The 20,363-nt window shown below is 56.6% G+C and overlaps 2 protein-coding genes across 5 annotated transcripts in view; one reads left to right on the forward strand and one right to left on the reverse strand.

Annotated features, from left to right (window-relative positions):
- STX8 (syntaxin 8) overlaps positions 1-4,491 on the forward strand; it is a 237,052-nt gene extending 232,561 nt beyond the window's left edge. Inside the window, exon 8 of one of the 2 annotated variants that reach the window (XM_090292517.1) lies at positions 4,318-4,491. In XM_090292517.1, coding sequence (XP_090148643.1) covers positions 4,318-4,385 — 68 coding nt within the window. In that variant the 3' untranslated portion in view covers positions 4,386-4,491. The remainder of the gene's footprint in view (positions 1-4,317) is intronic. The other variant, XM_090292518.1, reaches the window with a different exon arrangement.
- A 9,380-nt stretch (positions 4,492-13,871) lies between these two features.
- The window catches only part of NTN1 (netrin 1), a 188,736-nt gene continuing 182,244 nt past the window's right edge, over positions 13,872-20,363 (reverse strand). For all 3 annotated transcript variants that reach the window (XM_090291090.1, XM_090291089.1, XM_090291088.1), the window contains exon 7: positions 13,872-14,227. In XM_090291090.1, the coding sequence (XP_090147216.1) occupies positions 13,899-14,227 (329 nt within the window). In that variant the 3' untranslated portion in view covers positions 13,872-13,898. The remainder of the gene's footprint in view (positions 14,228-20,363) is intronic.

Genomic DNA, 20,363 nt, shown 5'->3' on the forward strand with positions numbered 1-20,363 from the left:
TGTGAAACAGACCCCAGACCTTTGCTCTCTGTCCTCCCACTGACTCGGACGTTTGTAGACCAGTAGTGACCATTCTTTGAATTGTCTCTTTCTTGGCGTCCTTGACACATTTTCTCAGCTTCTCTCTCACTACTGCCCATTGCTTCTGTGTCCTTTTTATTGGCTCTTTCTGTGCCTCAAGATAGTCAGTATATTTATTTACTTATATTAAAAAAGAACGTGCTGCGCCTCTTTTGTGAGCCAGGCTCTGTTCCCAGTGCTGGGGATGTGGTCGTGGACTAGAAAGACGCAGTCCCTGCCACAGGCGCTCCCAGGCCAGTGACGGAGGCAGGTGGCAACTGAGGGCCTAAGTGATGATATAAGAAGGGTCACTACAGAGATGCAGAGAGTCAATGAGAACATGGTCCACTGGACGTCCAGACGGAGCTCCTTGGAAGAAATGGCGCTCATGCTGAGTGCTGGAGGCTGAACAGGAATACCTGAGCCAAGGGTGACTGGCACTCTCTGGGTGGAAGCGATGGCATCAGTAAAGGCAAGGAGGAGCCGGGCATGATGGGGAACCCAACCGGGATGGCCAGAGCACAGGTGTGGCGTGCAGCTTCGGGGTGGCAAGGCCAGGCTGCACAGGGCCTTCTAAGCCACCATGAAGAGTTTGCATTTCAGTTTAAGCCATCAGAGACTTTTAAGCCAGGAAGTAGCTCGATCTGATTTGCATTCCAGCCAAATTTTGGAGAAAGGATCGGCTAAAATGAGCAGATCAGTCCACTGCAGTGGCCCAAGGTGCCTGAGCCTCTTCCATTGGGCTGCAAGCTTCATGTGTTTAAAACTAGAAGTGTGGTTTCTTCTTCCCAAGCAGGTATTGTTCTTGATTTCTTTGTTCTTATCACTTGTTCTGCTATTCTCATCATCACTTGGACTTGAAAACTCAAGGTCACTTGTACCGGCCTCTCCTTTGGGCCATCGCAGCCACCTCTGCCCAGAACCCTCGCGGCACACGTGGCTTCTCTGTCTCAAGGCTTCTCCCAACTCTGATCCCGTCTAAGCAGGTGACAGTACATGCTTCTTCCCGAAATACCACTCATTATCTCTCTTCTTTCCCTCCCTCAAAAACTCAGCCCTCTGCCTTGTCTTAGGGCAAGCCTGGGCTCTGGAGGGCCAGCCTTTGCCCCTGACACTCCACCTGGGTCTGTCTGCTTCCCCCATTTCCAATATTTTTTTTAGGTTGTACAGTATAAACCTTTCATCCTAGTCAAGCAGTAGTGAGATCCTTGCCCAGGTGGGGATTTTGATCAACCTAAAGACGTTTCTGGAGGCAGGAATGAATAAAAGGAAGATTTGTTCTTCTGGTTCTTGGCAAGAAGATGGACAGAGATAATATTCAAACACACACACCCCTCACTACAGGTACTTTGAAATGCTAGATAAAATATGACAACACCCCTAAAATGTTAATGCATAGCTTAATGTACATGGCAGAAAGGAACTCCCCAGCTGAAATGAATGGAAACAGGGCTGGAAATCGGAACCTAAAGGAATGAGCGGATGCTGCAGCTGGGTCGTTATCAGCCGCAGTGACGTAGGGCAGGCTCGGCACAATTCTGTGAAGGCCAGGCAGTAAATAGGTTAGACTTTGCAGACCACAGACAGTATGACATCTTCTTTCTCTTTTTTGAGAACCTTCTAGTTGTATATAAACCATTCTTAGCTTACGGGTTGTGTGGAAACAGACTACAGGCCAGACTTAGTCCACAGGCCACACTTAGTCCACAGGCCACAGCTTGCTTATGCCTGACACAGAAACTTGGGTTTATGTCCACATGAAGACGGGGGCGGTGGGTGGGGGTCTTAATTCCCCGGAGGGAGTCGTCTCAAAAGATTGGATAGTCAGAGGAAGGGGATATATTAGGAAAAATGCACCCCTTGTCACAGGGAGGTGACTGGGGAGCTTGCCATACATTGTCACTCTTCAGTATTTGAAACCACGGACAGGCTGTGTTGGGTTTTAAATTTACACTACCTGAACTACAGTGAACCTGGGGATGTGTGAACGGAAGTCAGGAAGTCTGAACTAGAGGAGAAAGCTCATTGCATTCTTATTTCACCAACCTCTAACTGAGATTTAGCATTTTCTTCAATCGAGATGGTAGTTAACAGACCACAGTAGTGTCAGTAGGCCTTGTGTCATTGTCACCAATAGAAATCACAGATACATTCACATGAAAATATAGTACATTAGTATTTCAGAATTTTTAAATATATATATATATTTTTTTTTTATTAGGATGTTTCAATATAACTGGAAATTTTTAAAAACACTTCTAAATAATTATTGGGCCAAAGAAGAAATTGTTGAAATTTTTTAAATATTTAGAATTTTGGAAACTTAACGATTATTTCATATTAAAATTGTAGGGTTAGAGGGGTAATATTTAGAAGAAAGATGGAAAATGGAGGAGTAACTTTCAATTCAAGAAGTTAGAGAAGGAACAACAAAGTAAATCCAGAGAAAGTCTATGCATAGTAGGGTTCAGGAAAATAAATGCAGAGATTAATAAGACAGAAAATAAACAAGAGATGATCAACAAAGTCAGACTTGTTTGTGGAAAAGGTTAATAAAAAAAGGCACACTTATAGCAAGACCAGTCAAGAAAAAAGAGAATTAGAATACACAAATGCATGATTAGAAATGAAAAGGACATAGATATAGCATAGTGTTTACATCGTAAGAAAATAATGAACAGTTTTATGCCAATACTTTAGCATACTCAGAAAAAAAATGGGCAATTTCCCAGAAAAATATAATTTAACTAAACTGACTCAACAAGAGGGAAAAAGCAGAATTCCCAGTGTGGGAAAGTCTCCAAGTGTAGAGTGAGTGTTGAAAAGACACTGAGCAGCCACTCATTCACGTATTCAACAAACGCGCATTGAGCCTCCATGCCTGGCACTGTCAGAGCGTCCCGGGCTGCAGCGGTAAATGAAATAATCAAATCTCCATACTCTGTCAGCTCACTCGGTCAGTTCTGCCCCAAAGAACTCTGTGTGATGATGGAAATGCCCTTTGTCGTCTCCGTGCAGGATGGGAGCCACTGGCCACATGTGGCTCTCAGGCCCTTGGAACAGGGTTAGTGCAACTGAGACTTGGAACTTTTCACTTTATTTCCTTTTAATTAACTGAAATTTAAATAGCCAGATGTGACCAGTGGTCATCTAGCTAATAAGTTCAATAATGTGTTAATGGCTTCCCATAACAAAGGAAGCTGTTGAACTCTCAGGAGCTGGACCTTCCCAGAGACAGCTCCTCAGTCTGAGGCGGGCCGCCCTAGCAGCCCAACAACTGCGATCTGGGGGTGTGACTCCCCTCTTCCTTTAGAGAGCACGTGCAGGTGCTTGATCTCCCTGCTCCTCACTTTCCTCTCGGGGCCTTAGTAGTCCAGGGATCCGTCAGTGGGCAAACGTTTACTGAGCACTTCCTCTGTGGTAGCCGCGCCCTGTCTTCTCTGGTGCCTGCCAGGACCATGCTGGCCGTGCTGAGCACTCGGTGCGTGCTGGGCAAGTGTGGGAGGCCATGAGCTCGGTGAGCAGAGGGGCTGTGTTCTCCGGGGTCTCCATTGGTGCCACGGGGACGGGCAATCCTAAGTCCAGAGGCTGGAGCTGGGGATGTCAGGTGGACTGGCAGGCAGAGCTGAGCACAGACAGGGAGCAGGCTGCCTGGGAGGGCCGATGCACTTCCCCAGCCAAAAGTTTTAGGAAACGAAAAACAAAAAAATACTATCATAAAGATTTATCTCTGAAGAAAAAGTCCCTCTCCCGGATATTTTTGCAGATGGATGATGTAAGTATCTTGGGCTCAAGGAGAAAAGCCAAAACCCTGTGCAGAGTGGAGCTCCTGGATTCTAGAATGGATTTCATCGTAAACTCAAAAGGCCTTTGCTTTGTCTCAACACAAAAAGAAAGCAGGGCAGGGCTGCGCACAGGAGCTGGGCCTGGGGCTGTGCGCGTAGCCCCTCCTCACCCAGTGCTGAATGGGGGGGCCCACCCAGGGCCCCTAGGCCTGCTGTCGGGAGCTCCTGCACTTTGCTGCCACTCTCTCAAGGTGGTGGGGTGCTGACTCACCGGCGTCCCTGGGGCCCCTCCTCCTGCCCCCACCAGCCCGCTCTGAGCTGCTGACACCCTGTCACACACTGAAGCACAAACTAAAGGTTTCAGGGGACCGGACCTCCTGCAGCACTGCATCCCTGAGGATGCGCAATAGGATGTGTGGTGCTCGTCCCACGCGATTCACTCAAAGGAGTCTTGTGTGCTTCTCTTTTTCAGGGATGATAATGGTGATTTTACTGCTGCTCGTGGCAATCGTGGTGGTTGGAGTCTGGCCTACCCAATAGTGACAATGAAGGGACCACCTGCTGTGACACCTGCGGGGGACGGAGAGAAGCTCAGCTCCCTTTTGATACACAAAAGCTGCTCTCAATAAATTCCCTCAAGCTCTGAGCTCCTGCTGTGCGTTGCTTTAGCAAAAGCAAATCATGCGGCTGTTCTGGAGCCAACTGGAGTGCCAGGCTCAGTGTGGCCTTTTTGGTTCCTACCGTGGTCATTTTGGTGCTAACCTAAGGTTCCCCAAGTGGTCACTGCCCATGGCTACCTATGGATCCCACCCACCCCGGAGTAAGCTGGCACCTGGGGGGATGAGACCAACCCAACAGGCACTTCGTAAGCTTGAAGGCCTGGCCTGCTAAGGAAATCACGTGTCCGTTTGAGAACTAAGTGAACCATCAAGGGCGGTGGTCCAGGCCGGGAGGAAGGCGCGCCCTGAGGGCTGTGACATAGGTGCATGTCGCAGGGCATAACCACCACGTGCCCTAGTCGCCCGCAAGGCTCACGCTTCCGGGGGTGCACTGAACTGTCCTCTGCTGCAACCACCTTGAGACCTAGAAGCACATTCTTTTCCATTTCTTCGGTGACTGTAAACCCAATTTCCAGGGCTGAAACATCTTTTTTTATTTTTTTAAGTCCTCACCCGAGGACATATTTATTGAATTTAGAGAAAGGAGGATGGGGACGGGGAGAGAAACATCAATTGGTTACTTCCCACACACGCCCCAACCAGGGGGAGCAAACTTGCAACCTTTCGGTGTATGGGACAATACTTCCACCAGCTGAGCCCCCAGCCAGGGCTGAAAAGTCTCTAGAAGCAGAGCCAGGATCAAGTCTATAGGGTAAGGTGGGCGGGTGGGAAGCGATCAGTCTGGAAAGTCGTGTTTAGGGTTCACAAAAGGGTGTGATTATGAAGTCAGGAGAACAATGCCTTCATTTGGCTCCTAAAGTGGCTCTGACGATCAGTGTGTGAGTGTGCACGCATGGTGCATGTGTGTGTGCCTACTGCATATGGGAGTGTGCGGTACATGGGTGAGTGTGCACAGAACGTGTGTGTGCACATGTATGGAGAGGGGCAGACCTGCAGAGGATCCCAGGCCTATGGGAGCATCAGGGAGCTCCAGGTTAGAAGGGGCAGGGCCCAGCCTCATGCCCTCTCTCCCATCTGTACAGAAAGCGGGCCGGGCCAGCTGGCCTTGCTTTGCCCTCGGTGGCAAAAGGGGAAAGAATGCGGCTTGGTGATGGGGCAGGTTCTGAAGCACAGGATCTCACCGAGGAAAGGCAGAGAGCAGGCCTGTGGTGGGGAGTCCTGAGGGTGTCTCCTGTGGGTTTCCTAGATACTGGGCAAGTGCCCTCCAGAGGGCGTGACCAGACACCCCTGCGGACAGAGCACACACAGGAGGAGCACAGTGCTGTTCCCTAGGACCCGAGACTCCTGTCCAGACACCCACCGGCAGGGGGAGGGGAACCATGACTTACCTCCTAGGCCAGTTGTAAATTTCTGCCAGGTGTGGGCGACCTATTCCCAGCAGCTCTTCCCTAGAGAAGCTGGGTCACCTCAAGGCCCCAGCAGGCCCTGCTGTGCCTAAGCAGTTGCCCTTCCACCTGGTGAGTGCATGTGGCCATGACACGCACTTCCCTTCCATGAGATGCAGCCAAGCCATGCCCGCTTCACACCGGGACTTTGCCGTGTATCAGCCGGAACAGATAGGACAGTGCTGCCTGCACAGCCACCCAAACGAGAGCAGCCTAGACCCACCCACACCTCGGGGTCTTGCTCCTGCTGAGCCCCTCGCAGGTCAGCGAGGTGTGCGGACAGCATCTCCTCAGCCAGAGCCGGGGCCGGTGACATAGCACTGCAGGCTCTGGCAACCCTGACGCCACCTTCCCTGCTCCCATCTCACTGGCTGGGACAGTCACCTAGCCCTGCTCCACCTCAAGGGGACCAGGAAGTACCCAGAAGGCAGAGAGCCTGAACCAGGTGGGGAATGGCCCCAGTGACGACGACCAAGCACTTCCCGGCTGTGAGGAGCAGGTAAGTCAGCACATGTCAGCACGGAGCACATGCTTGGCTCCGCTGAAAACGGATCCTCCTCTACCCCACGTCTAAATCCGGCGGGCCAGGTGGTCTCCAAACCAATACTCAGGGATTTCCACCCAGCGTGACAGGACAAACTCCTGTGAAGCTGGGTGACAACCCAGGGCAGAGGTGAGCTCTCCGAGGGCAAGGAGCAGAGGCAGGTATGAGCACGGGCCTTGCTGGCAGGGTGCTGCATCTCATAGTGAAGGAGAGGAAATGAAAGCAGACTTGATTCAAGATGGGCATATTCCTGAAAGAGAGGAGCCGAGCCGGACAGGGGGCCAAGGGCTTTTGCAGAGTGAGGCGTCCTGGGATGCATTTTGCCTGCGGGGTGGGAGCGGAGTGGTTGCTAATGGATCACCCAAGAGAGGATCAAGAATTTGGAGAGCCACATCTTTCAGTGCTGTCATGCAAAACCCCAAATCTGTACAAACAGTGTCTCCCTGGAGTCCCCCACTTTGGGGCCCATGGGAGGCAGCCCTGAAGGTCTGTTTGACTTTCTCACCTCCTCTTGACTTGCTCAGCACGGAGCCCCAGCAACTCATGGGGCGTCTTTGAACCAGAGCCACGGCGTTCTGGCTCAGCCACACGGAAAGGCCTCTTCAAGCCAAACACTGAGCTGATGTCTGCACACAACAGCTTCTGTTCTATAGATGAGCGGGCTCGAGGCCCGGCCCGGCACCCTAGTTGGGTGACCTGCACAAGTGACTTCACTTCTCTGGACCTGCAGGCAGGGGAGTGGTGAAAGCCGGCCGGGCTGGACTGCAAGGACCTGCTGTCCAGGCCTTGGGCAGGGCCGGGCCCAGAGGGTGGGACGGTGCTGGGCAGGAAGGCTCCGCGGCTCCTTAGCTTCCTTGAGGTGAGCTTCCCACATGACACACAGCTCCCCGCCCCCCTGAGTCTGAACCAACGGGCAGACCGGAAGTGGCGAGGCATTCCGCAGCCACTCTTGGGGACCTGCTGCACCAGGACCCACTCTGGAGTAACACAGCTAACATAAAGCCAGCATTTTCTGGCTGGGTCTGGTAAGGCCTGCTTCTCCCCTCCCGGGGTGTCAGGAACGCAGCCCGAGGCAGCCGCTGCTCTGGATCAGTCACGTGAGCTGTGAGCCCTCGCTCTAAGCATAAAGAAAAAGAGTCAAGACAGGACTTTGCGCCCATACCTTGGGTGCTTTTTCAATGAAAATGCTTTATTAAAATAACATCATAAGTATTGTTTAACTTAACTGATTATTAATTATAAGCATGTTGAGTCTGGATACCATATAAAGAAATCCAGATACCTGGTTACGACTGGTACTTTCATTCCGCTGAAATGTCATTGTTATTAATGACTGTAACTAGGCTTTGCCTTTCATTAGCCCCAGGACAGTCTGCTCCTTTCAAGACCTGCCGAGGCCTGGGACCTCCTCCCACAAGGCTGCATGGGACCTCCCCTGGCTGGTCAGAGCAGCCCACCTGCCCGGAGCTGCCCCTTCCCGCCCCGCCGGCAGAGCAGCCTCAGCTTCCTCGGAGCCCCCGCTCACTGCCACCGCCGCCACCTCCAGGTTACACTGCGAGCCCTTTGCAAAGACTAAAGATCATCTTTTATCTGGTTGGGTGTTCTAGCCTGGCCCCCCACCCCTTACTTCAAAAAGTGGGCCAAGGTGCATCTTCCCTCTAGTTCTGTACGACTTCAGACTCCGTCCCAACGTCCCCCTTTCCAGAAACGAGCTGCTGCCCTGTCGAGGCTGCAGTCTGATAAAGCAGTGAGCTCAGCCCACCCGTCCCTGTGTTCCTCACCGGCTCTGGTCGTCTCTCACTCCCCGCTTTTCTTGGCATGTTCCTGACGTCTTTATTTAGTCTTAAGAGAGCACAGAAGAGGTGTCTGTGCAACAGAATCTGAAGCCTAGGAGGGTCTCTGCCAGGAGTGGGCACTGGCTCCGGGCGGGGTGGGGGCGAGAGGGGGGGGCCCTGACGGGGAGTGAGCCTCTGTCGGTTGGCCGACCTGTCACCCAGCGGGGCTGGGGCTTTTTGACTGGACTGCCCTGGACCCTGCGTCCTGAGGGGAGTCCCTCGGCTTCCGTGTGCCTAACCCTTCCAGTCTAAAAGGGACTGTCCCGACCACCTTGGGCCGGCCCTCAGCAGCGACCACCTTATGTCCTGCACTGAGTCTGTAGGTGGCAGAGCCTCTCTCCGGCTTGGAGCGCGAGGCAGGCCCTGGGAGGCAGCGGGGCTGGTACAACCCACGTGCTCTTGTGGCCTCTGGAGCTGCCACTGCCCCACACGGCCCAGCAGTGGTGGAGTCCCGGAGGAGATGACACTCTTAGTCACAGACAACTTTTTCATGAAGGACAGAAAAAAGCCACGTCGTGCAAGTCCTTGAGAATTGGGCCCTTGAGAAGAATGACCAAAGCAAAGAGATTTCCACGTGCACACACCTCTGAGCCCCAGTCTCTCAGCGGAAGGTCCGGCTGGGTCTGCACTGACCTGGGGAAGGGCCTGCGACTGCAGAAAAGGCTTTTTTCTCCTCAGCCTGTCCGGCCACCTGAGACCTGCGTCCTGTCCCTGACCACCCAGTGTCAGGACCTGCCATTCCAGCAGGGCCCCTGGAGGCCACGCCTGGCTCTAACTGCCCTGGCTCTGACCCCTGGTTCTGAGAACAGCTCCTGTTCCTCAGAGCCAGACCCTTTGAGGAGGCTCAGCGGGCTCGTTCTTCCCTGAGGAGGGGCTGAAGGCCCCTCAGCCTGCACCCCACGCCACCCACGTGCCACCTGATCTGCGTCGCTGAGGGGCCGGACCGGCCCATCTCGGAGACGTGTCTTCAAAACAGCTGGGTGCAGAAGTCACAGCTTCCTGGTGGCGATCCACTCCACTTTGCATAGCAACACAACATGTTCCTAATGACACAATTGTTTATTTAATAAAGAAATCACAACCATTTGGAGGTTTAAATATAGTTTCTTAGAAACCCAGTGAGCTCAGCTCCTGGGGGCTGCGTGGCGCTGGCAGCGGCCCAGCCCCTGCACCGCACGGAGCCTTTAGCAATGGTTGGAAAGTCTTGAGTTTTACTAACCCTGTTGTCTTTTCTAATGAGTCTCCTCTTGGCTCTGCACGGAAGAAACTGGTTCTGTAAAGGATAAAAACTCGACTCGCAGGTTCCAAATCAGGTGGGGACATTCCGGGTGTGCTCGGCCCTGCTGCAGGATTTGGGGCAGGTGGGAAGAAGACCTCTTTGCCTGCTCCCCTGTGGTGCCCCAGACCTAGAGCCCCAAGGAATGGCCAGGATGGACCCCAGGGATGGTTCTCGGGGACTTCAAATACAGCTTGACCCATGTGAGAGACTTTTAGCTTAAAATCACATTGAAGCCAGCAAACCCATAGGACTTTCCAAGCTAAGCTGCCCCCACCCCCTTTTTTGGTGGCTGGCGCTCCGTGTTAGGCTTTGTGAAAAATCAGGGGCTCTGTCTTACTGGGGAGTCCTTAAGACTGCAGTCCCTATTCCTTAAGGGGCACAGGGTCCCGCCATCCTTCTCCCTGCATGCCCACCACCAGTAGCTCAGACCACCAGTCACGACTGGAACACACAGAACAGTGTACAAGAGTTTATTTAATTGATATTTGAATTTAGTTCTATCATGTGGGGCCCACATTACAAGTTCCATCTGGGTCCATTACAACTCTAATCGAAAAAACAAAAACTTAAAAAAATCCACAACTTTTTCCATGTCATTAAATATATTCATATATAATAACCATAATATATTAGTATGCATTGGAAAGGAACACTGACCCAAACAATATGTCATGGTCACAACTAAACATTTCCCATTCTGAGTGAACAGAGTTCCAGAACGCAGGAGGAGCTGAGGGAGGACGGGTAGCGCGCTTGGGACCCGGGGCTGGGAAGAGGTGGCCAGGACAAGGAGCGGGCTGGCTGGTTTTGGCAGAGAGCGAGGCCCCAGAGGACACATCAGATACCCCTAGGGTATGGCATGGTTGCAGCCATGAACCATGGCCCAGTCGCCCCACCAATGAGTCTAGTTTGTCCACTCTCGGTCTCTCTCGTGGGGTGTGATGGGGGGCTTCCTTTGACCATTGAGACCCCAACATTTTTCAGTCTCTTGACCCCTCAGAATCTCCTTGATTTCAGTCTCATTCCAACCTGGGGCAAACCCGAGAAAGGCTGGACCCTGTTTCCTGCGCGCCACCGTGGAGGCAGAATTCCAGGTCAGGAGGGGCCTGGGGCAGCTCGCCTGGTGGGACTGAAGGTGCCCCTCCCTGCCACTTCCCAGAACCGGAGGGTGCCGACTCCTGCCCTGCTTTCTCGGGGCTGCAGCCACAACCCGCAGGCGAGTCTGGGGCAGCCCCATATCCTCCCCCTTCTCTCCACCCCACTTTTTAACGTCACTGTGTGTCAGTAAAAGCAGGCACTCCGCTGTCAGTGGCTCCAGACCACCCAGCAGGTAAGAAAAAGGACAACCGGGGAATCTGTTTAAAAATAAAAATAAAAAAAAGACTAATCTGGTATGTTTTTCTTCAAACACCTACATATCACAATTCTGGTTAATACACTCTTCAAATCAAAATCTAGTTCCATTTTACATCCCCTCCTAACTGTACAAATTGACACACCTCGATTCCTCTTTCTGTCTCCTCCCAGGACGGGGGTGGGTGGGAGAGGGCGCGCCCCAGGAGGGGTCCTCACTGCCGAAGCCGGCGGCTGGACTCAGGATGGTGGACTGGCTCTGGCTGGGCCGGTGAGGTGCAGAGAGAGGCCTGTGAGGACTGAGAGCCCCCCATGTCCTCATTGCCCCTACCTGGCTGACCAGCCACCGGGTGGGCTGATGGCCTTTGCCCTCAGGGTGCTGCTGAATAGGAGGGCGAGGCTGGAGGCTGGTTGAATTTAAAGCCAGATGCACTACTGCTTGGCAGGCTGCTGGCTCCTGAGCTGCGGGGCCTCAGAGACCACCAGTGGCTGCCCTTCGGTGGACCCGGGGTGACTCAGACACAGGCCAGGAGGCATGGGGCTGCCATGGCTCCTCTGGGCAGGGCAGAGAAGCCGGGCTGATGTAAGTAGAAATAGGACAATGGCCCGAGCAGTAAGTGCCTTTACAGGACTGTGGGCCAGCAAAATCTTGAGGCGTCTGAGGAGGGCTGACCGCTAGGAGACAGGTCTCTATGCTCCCGGCCTGGGGCCTGGATTCAGGGAAGACAAATACCCCTTCCCAAGGCCATTCTGAACTCTCCCTGGCCCCATGGGCATCTGTGCTAGTCTCTCCTGGACTCCCTCCGAATACCCCGAGCAGCCAAACGTCCTTTCCACTGCATCTTTGACCAGCCAAGGCCTGCCTTCCAGAACCTGGGCTTCCAGTGGTTGCCCTGTGGTGCGTTTAACCAGCCTCACCCACTGCTCTTGCTCCACCTCTGAAGATGTCATTGTGCCCATCCCTCCCCACACACTTCCATTCTCCAGGCCAGAGGCAGTCACCAGGGACAGCGCCTCAGGGGTGACCCCAGGTGCAGCCCCTGGCAGCCTGCTAGGGCAGCTGAGTGGGCAGGCTACACAGCTAGCGTGCAGCAGGCAAGAGGCAGCGCGGCCTGTGGTCAGAAGGCCTGGCTCTGCAGTGTGAAGTCAGCTCTGCCGCTTATTTGCCTGGTGGCCTCGGGTGCGTGTGCTTCAGCTTTCTCATGGGTGAGAATCAGGGTGAGAACCCCTGTCTCAGAGGCTTGTCACAAGGATGACAGGAGACCATGTGGGTCAAGTGCCAGGCACAGAGCAGATGCTCCCTACATGGCAGTCATGAAGGGGGCCGAAGCAGAGGAGGCAGAGGGAAGCCAGGCCACAGGGGCACCGTTCAGACTTAGTGAGGCCCTTCAGAGCAGGCAAAGTCCAGCGGAAAGTGAAACCAGTTTCCTGCCTGAAAAGGGAGCAGTGTGCCGGGCATGGCCCCCGGGCTGTGCAGGGAGCCCAGGCGGGAGACAGGGAGGCAGTAGGCCCCAAGGCATAGAAACAGGCCCTGCGCCAGGCAATCTGGGATGCCTGCTTGAAGACAGTGTTTCTTGGAAGCTTTGGAATGACAGTCTGCCTGACCTGGGTGCATGGGAGGCCTCACTAAGGGGGCCGCTGGGAAGGTGTGGGGAGGTGCCACCCAGGTTAGACCAAGTCAGCTGCCGGGGAGCAGCCCCAGGATGGGGGCAGCTGTAGCAGGCTTTCTTGTTCCTTTCCTTAGGGAGCAACAGGAAGTGGTCACGGTTTCCTTGGTACCCATGGACCTGGTCATTGCTGGCCCTGCCTGCCCATGGCGAGGCCACTCACCTTGCTGAGCCAGCAAGCCCGCTCAGACAAGCCCCTGCCCCCTGAGGGGCCTAACCACCCTCACAGCCTGCATTCCATGCCCATCCAGGCCCTTCCCAGCTGTTGACACTATTGAGGGGCCTTGTGGGAGCTGATGTCATTATACAAATAGTGTCACTGCCATAAACCCAGCCAGTGCCCCTTCCCCCTTCCCTGGAAAATGTCATAAAGGGGCTGGTTCCAAGTTTCCAAAAAGGAAACTCTCTGGGAGGTTTTGCCTTCCCAATGCCTCCTCCAACAGGCAGCTCCAGTATGAGGCAGTGACCACCCGGCTTGAGCTTCTCAGGGGTGTCTTTGGGTCCACGGCCCTCTGCATGGGCCAGAATCCTGGGCCTGTACCCAAGCCCCAGCTGGGCGGGGGCGGGCACCAGCAGGGGCTTCTGCCTCCCTGGCTGGCAGACTGTAAACCCCTCACCTCACCCAGGATGACCAATTCAGCAGGTGGCAACGGAGACCACAGTCTGTATGGGGAATCCTGGTGGCACGGGCTGCTTCTGCTGCCCCCAAATGCCTGCCTAGCTCCTTCAGATGGGGCCCAGTTGTCCCAACCACGGGGTCCTGCCACAAAAAAAGGGTCAGGAGAAAAGGAGGGGATTTTCGGTCTTTTATGTTTGGGGTAGTGATTTGGCCGGACTCGCTCAGCCCCCGGCCCATCTGGTGGCCTGAGAATTCACAGTTCTCCTCACGTCCCCTTCTCCCTATAACCCATACACGGGCCACAGGTGCAGCCCCACCTGCGCGGTTCTGCGCCAGTCCCTGGGGCCCAAGTCAGTCTGCCCCGCCCCCGCCGCGGCGACCCCGCCTGGCCCTAGGGAAGCGCGTCCCTGATCTGGAAGGAGCCCGTGAGGTAGCTAAGTCTGGTCCTCATTTCTCCAGGGCCTGGCCTGTTGCGCACCCCTCCCAGCGCGCAGCTCCCACCGGAGGCGCGCAGAGTGGGGCGAGGGGCGGGGCCGCCAGGAGAGGCGCTGCCGAGGGCCCCGCCCCCATGCCGGCCGTGACCCCGCCCCCACCCTCCCCCAACCTGGGAAAGCCCTCGCGGGCCAAGTCCACGCCGCTGCGGTGGCGCGCGGCCCGCGCCCCGCCCGCCCTGCGCGCCGCTGCCTCCGCGCTAGGCCTTCTTGCACTTGCCCTTCTTCTCGCGCTGCTGGAATTTGCGCAGCCGCCGCGCCCACGTGTCCCGCCACTGGATCACCAGACTGCTCTTGTCCGCCACGATGCCGCTTTGGTCCGGCGAGTCCTCTGCGTTGCCCAGCAGCAGGTACTTCTTGAGGGGCTTGATTTTGGGGCACTTGCAAGCGATGTCCCGTGAGCGGATCCACAGGCTCTGGTCACCGCGCCGGATGCGGCTCGTGCCCTGCTTGTACACGGAGATGATGTTCACCGTGAACTTCCACCAGTCCCCCGCCTTGTCTGCCTTCAGGATGTGGATCTGGACGGCTGTAAGAAAGCACAGGCAGGCGGTGGGACAGGGGACGGCAGTGCGGCCTGTGTCCCCAGCTCCTGTGGCCAGGTGGGTCCTGCCTGCCTGCCTGCCTGTACCCTCTCCAAGGCTGATGAAGGGGCAGCCTGTGTGATGGAGATGGAAGAGGACACCCAGAGCTGGGAAGTGGCTGCCCAGGATGCTCCTCTGAGGAGGGGGTTAATGGTGGCAAAGCTACACTGGAACCCCACCTCCTGACACCGGGGCCAGGGGCCAACTCTTCATGAAGACTTACCTCATGCCTATTGTGAAGGTGCCACCTAGCACTGCCTTTAGGGACAAGCCCTCTCCTAGGGTCCATGAGGGCAAAAAGAAACCTATAGAAACAACCCCCACCCCACCAGGTGCCTTCAAAGCAGTGCTGGGTACCCCTCACAGGCAGGGGATGGGGGGGGGGGCGGGGGGGGGGCACGACAGGACCCAGACAGGACATCCTGTCTCCAGGTGCCCCACCTCCAGACATTTCCAAAGGCCCCAATCACTTAACCCCAAGCCTCGTGATACCTCCAGACACACAACCTTGCACCTGACTCAATCTGAGAGAAGCATAATGGGATCTCAGGGCCCAGGCGCAGGGTATCTCGAACCTGCCCTTCATGGTGCCCACAGCCCCCTCTTCCAGAGTCCCGCGTTCTTGTACTGCCTACTTCCCATCCCTGCCCGCATCTCTCAAATTCCCCAGGACATTCCCCTTCCTCCTGATTCTCTGCTACCATTTCCCCTAGGGCAGGGGTACTCAAACCAGAGGTCCTGACAAAACATGAGTTTCTAATTCAAAGTTTCTGGGGAGGAGAGGGGAGAATATGCATTGCGCACAAATTCAGAAGTGCTGCTGAGGCTGCTGTCCCAGGGAACACACATTGAGAGTCTGCCCTAGTCTGGCACCAAGTGTTATTTCCTCGGGATAGTAAGAGGTTTGTTAAAAACAGGAGGAAATGCTTTAGGAAAACAAGGAGGGGAAACCTTGCTCAAATATATTTTTCAAACTGGGTTAAACAAAGTCAAGAAATTTCCTTACTGCAGGACTTTTCAGAGCCTTTGATCTATAAACCTTCTGGCTGCTGCATTTCAGGTCACCAGAGTCGCATGGGCCCTATTTGGGGACTCGTGGTGGGGGATACCAGTCCAGGGGACAAATGGAGAGGTCTCTGCTGCAATGGTCTATGTTCATGGACTCGGACCCTAGGGTCCAGGAAGACCCAGGGCCGTATTCCCCATCCCCTTGGTCGGAACAGAGCGACTTCCCCTTGTGGAGCCCCCACCCAGCACCCCTGCACTCTGCACCCCTGGACCAGGCTGAAGACTACCCCAGCAGCTGAGTGCACTTGAGCCCTCTTGAGAAAGGAGCAGCATTGTCCCTCCAGATGACAGGTGAAGAAACTGAGTCACAGGCAAGCTCGGGGCTTCAGCCACCAGGACATGTCCCAGGGAATGCCTAGGGGCCACCACCTGCCCACTTTCAGCTCCAGTAACTGGGCCTACTTCCACCTCAGGCCGGCCTCCCACGCTGGCAGGCTTCTCAAGGACTCTGGCAGCTCCGCCACCTTCACTCCAGGGCCCTTCCTGCCCCCCTCCTGTGCCAGGGTGATGGGGGGCAGGGATGGCTGGGCCTGGGGGAGCAGCAAACACCATCCAGCTCATCCTTCTGGAGTGAGGGAAGTGGCAGATTTTCCCATATTTTCATTTCAGCTGTTCCTGGGCATCCTGAACTTTGCACTCCAGTCTGAGGGCTCCAAAGAATGGCTGCCATGGCAACCGTTTCCATGTTTTTGTCACCAAGGGACTCAACACTCAGTGTGAACTCTGATGGGGGTGGGGAACCCTCCAGCCCGAAAGAAGTGGCTGGGTTGTGTGTGTTTGACTGTGCAGACAGAGGTCACCGTGGCAACTGAGTGCCCCTTAGCTAAGCAACGGGGAGCCACCCCCTGCTTCCCTGAGATCCCTGGTTTCCTCTCCTCAGGACTGAGCTGAATACAGAATGAGCCTCCCGCTTGGGACCACAGACCCCGGCCCAGCCACGGTGTCCCCGAGCCAGGGTGGGCAGGGGTGGCCCAACGAGGGTGCTAAAGAAGGTGCCTCTGGCTGGGGTCCCTGGAGATTTTGGCATTTACCTTAAGCACTGAGTGTTATGTGCTGAATTGTGGCACACACACCCCCAAAAATGTATATGTTGGAGTCCTAACCCCTGGTACTTCAGAATGTGACAGTATTTGTAGTCTTTAAAGAGGTGATGAAGTTAAGCTGACGTTAGTGGAATGGGCCCAAATCCAATATGACTGGTGTCCTCGTAAGAGGAGGAGACGGGACACAGACACACAGAGGAACCACATGAAGATGCAGCGAGAATGTGCCCTCTGCAAGCCAAGAAGAGGCCTCATAAGAAACCAGCCCCACTGATACCTTGATCTAGTACTTTCTAGCCGCTATCTGTTGTCTAAGCCCCCCATTGGTGGTGCTTTGCTCTGGCAGCCCTACCACCACCCTCCCCTGCTAATACAGCTGGAGTCAATGATTTGAGATGCTGGGCCTCCCCTCTGGGCCAGCAGGGGGGCAGACCTGGGGGTTGGGGGCAGCCATGCTGAGGACTGGCTGGGCAAGGTCAGGCCTTCTCACTCCCTGGGCTCACAAGAATGTGGCCCTTCACAGGAGGACTCGACACCTGCCCCACCTTCCCTGGTCTGGAGCTCCCCCTCGCCCCCTCAAAGAATGCCCTGGACACCAGCTGGGTATCCAAAGCAGCCCCCACCCCACTTCCCCAGGCACGGCCAGCACAGGCCTAAAGGGTGCCTGCCTAACACTTGAGGTACAGCCCGGGGGCACCCACCCCTGGGCACCTCACTGTTCTCGAGAACCCAGGGGTTAACGCAGGGACACCGGTCAGTTGGGACAAAGCACTGGCCCTCGTCCTGCTTCCGCCCAGCAGCCCCTGGCAGCTCCCTCGCCATAGGGTGAGACGGCACAGGCCCGGGCAGGGGCAGGGGAGGGTGGTGGTAGGATTCGTGTGATTACACTGGAAAAGATCCACAGTTCCGCTGCCCTTGGCAACGCCTCCGCACATTACACAGCCCACCAAGTATGAGCTGCACACGCAGCGCACGGGCCAAGTCCCCGCAGCGCACATACAGCTGAAGATATTCAAAATACACATTGAACAGTGACCTCAGGCAGAGCCGCTCAGCACGCGGCAGGAGCACTCAGCATGGCACAGTAGTGGCACTGCCCGGCACAGCGTGGCACCCCCCCGCACAGCAACGGGGCTGCTGCAACCTCTGGTGGCCCTGCTGCTGGGTGCCAGGACAGCCAGGGTCTCCTGAGGGCTGAGCACAGTGACCTCGGCAGCTCCGCCCAACCCAGGGCCATGGCCCCCGAGGGCGGGCCTTTACATCCCAGGCCAATCGGTCTCAGACCTTAGGACACCTAAGCCCCTTAGACTGATGTCCTAAACAGACCCCAATGAGGCCAGGCCATGGGCTTGGTGAGGATCCCCCACCCTGTATTCAGAAAGGAGGGAGATGAGATGACCCTCAGGAAGGCTGACCATGAGGTTAGGACAATAAGGGGCGCACTGCAAGCCCTTAAATTAGAGGCTGGTCTGCAGGAAGAGCGTTCCAGCTCAAAGCAGAGTAGCCGGTCTCTGAAGCAGGGAAAGGGAGCGACTGAGGCAGACGCTGGCCAGAAGGTGCACCTGGGCCTCAGCCTGCTGGTGCTGCGCCCTGCCCCACCCCCTCCATCCCATCCCAGGGTCCTCACCTCGAAGGCCCTCTCTCCCTATGAGCCCTTGTTCTCACCAAAAAGAGAGGGCTCAGGCTGGGCAGCCACTGCCCATGTCCTATGGGGCTCCGCTGTCACAGTGCAGACAGAAGCCGGTACCGGGGGGTGGGCCCCGGAGCCCAAAGGTGGGATGGGTGCGGCTGGCTCCAGGAAGCCCAGCAAGCTGCGGAGGCAGCGCGCCTGCAGGATGGAACGACACCCTCAGAAAACTGAGGAGGAAGGGAGCAGGCTCCAGAGAGCAAGGCCTCCCGGTCCAAGGGTCCGGCCTGGCCCCGCCTGCGCAGCGCACACTCCTTTCCCGCCACGGGCGGGCCACCACGCAGCAGGGCTGCAGGCAGGCCAGGCCAGCAGCCGCCCCCACCCCCTCCAGCAACTCAGGCTCAGAGGAAGGGCTCGCAGGCAAGCAGCCCCCCTCCGCCACTGGGCAGGGCCGGGAGGACTGGCTTCCCTGCTCGGTCCAGCTTGAGCCTGCCCTGGAGGCCAGAATCAGCGAGAACAGCCTGTGCCAGCATGGGGCTGAGGGGCAGGTGCTGGGCAGACGGGGGGCCCTGCCCGGCGCTGCGGGGTCCTCACTTGCTGTTCACTGCGCCCCAGGCCGACGTGCGAGGCACCTGTGTTCCTTCCACAGCAGCAGACCTCTGGGCGTCCTGCCCAGGGTACCTCAACCTCAGCAACCTGAGAAGTGGGAAACTCCTTTCTGTGCTTGGATTCCTCCGAAGTGCCACGTGCAGCCCTGTCCTGTGCCCCGTCCCCTCAGCCTGCCGCGCCCCCTCCCAGCCCCAGCCCTGGCCCAGGAGACCGGCAGCCTTGCTAGCTCTGGGCCCTCCGAGGACCTGGCATTGCCATCACCCTGGGCAGTTAGCGGCAGGAGGCAGCTTCCAGCTGACCGATGGTGCCCCTGCAGATTATGAAGCCCCCCCCCCTCCCCCAGGATCAAAGCTGCGGCCCTGGGGCCAGGTGCTGGGGAAGGTGCTGGGTGGCTGAGGAGCACACGGCTGCCGCTCATGCCCTCACCTGCTGGCCCAGCCCACCTGACAGAGGACCTGCTGGGCAGCCTGGGGGCATGGCCCGGGCACAGGCCTGAGGGGGCTGCCGCCGTGTTCCTCCTCTCCCCTGTCCCGGGAGCGCTGGGACACCTCTGCAGGGAGGCTTCCTGCCTCCGGGAGGTCTCCAAGATTTACGGGCTGCTTGCAGCAGGCCCCCAGGGGCTTCCCAGCAGCCGCCCCTCCCAAGGAGGCCTGGGTGGTCAGCCCCGCGTCTCCCCCACCCCGCCCCCCTCAGCCGTACCTTCCTGTTAGGCCAGTCCAGCTAGGGAAGGCTTGTCACCCATCTGCCTCCAAGACAGGGGCCAGGATGAGTGGGGGGAGGACACTAACCCCACAGAAACCATTAAAACCGTGCAGCCCCATAAATCTCCCGGCACAGAAAGCGCGTCATGAGTTGCAGCTGCTTTCATAAAATGCAGCTCTGACCACATGTTCCCCAGTCCCCTGTGAAGGTAAGGAGCCGCTGAGCAGAGCCAAGTCCTGTTCCCGGGGAAGCCACCCTGCCACGGCGCGGCGAGCTCACGGAGCCAGTGGGCGTGGGGCTTGCGGGACAGCAGCGCCAACACGCCCGAGAGTGTCACAGCAGCCCCCGCCCAGTTTTTATTAAATGAAGGGGACAGCTGGAGGCTCGCTGCGGCCAGAGCCAGCCACACGTACCCACCCCCTGGGAATCCTCAGGAATCCGGGAGCTGCCACCTCCTCCCACAACCCCGAAGGCCCTGTCTCACGCCTTGAGTAAAATGGGGACCCCCAACTTAGAGCTGGCAAAACGTTTCCCCCCTTTCTCCCCTCAACCAGAGGAGGACTGTCAGGCCTCCATCTCTAGAACCAACAGAACATGGAGGCTGCCTCAGTGTCCCCTGTCATGTCCTGGTGCTTAGGCTCTGTTTTTGGGAGGGGACAGGCGTCGGGTGCCTGAGACCATCTGACTGCAGGGGGCCCCAGAGGAAGGGACTGGAACGGGAGAGCCAAACTCAGAAAGACATCAGCGCCTGGCCCCCCTGCTTCACAAAAGGCTCAGGTACGAGAGTGGACCTGGGTGGGCCCTGTCCTGCCCCAGTGAAGTGCCCTCATCCCTGGGCTGGTCCCTCTAGAAAAGTAGCCCAAGGGACAGAGAGTCCGCCACCCAGGGAGGACGCCTCAGGTGTCTCCCTCTCCCAGTCAGGAGGAACTGAGACAGCCTGAGGGACTCCTAACCCAGTGCCTGCCCGCTGCCCTCACCGCCGCCACCAGCATGGGCAGGACAGAGCTGACAGTGTCACCTGGAGGAGGGGTG

The sequence above is a fragment of the Furipterus horrens genome, unplaced genomic scaffold, assembly GCF_987537825.1.
Source record: "Furipterus horrens unplaced genomic scaffold, mFurHor1.1.pri manual_scaffold_11, whole genome shotgun sequence".
Taxonomy (NCBI): Eukaryota; Metazoa; Chordata; class Mammalia; order Chiroptera; family Furipteridae; genus Furipterus; species Furipterus horrens.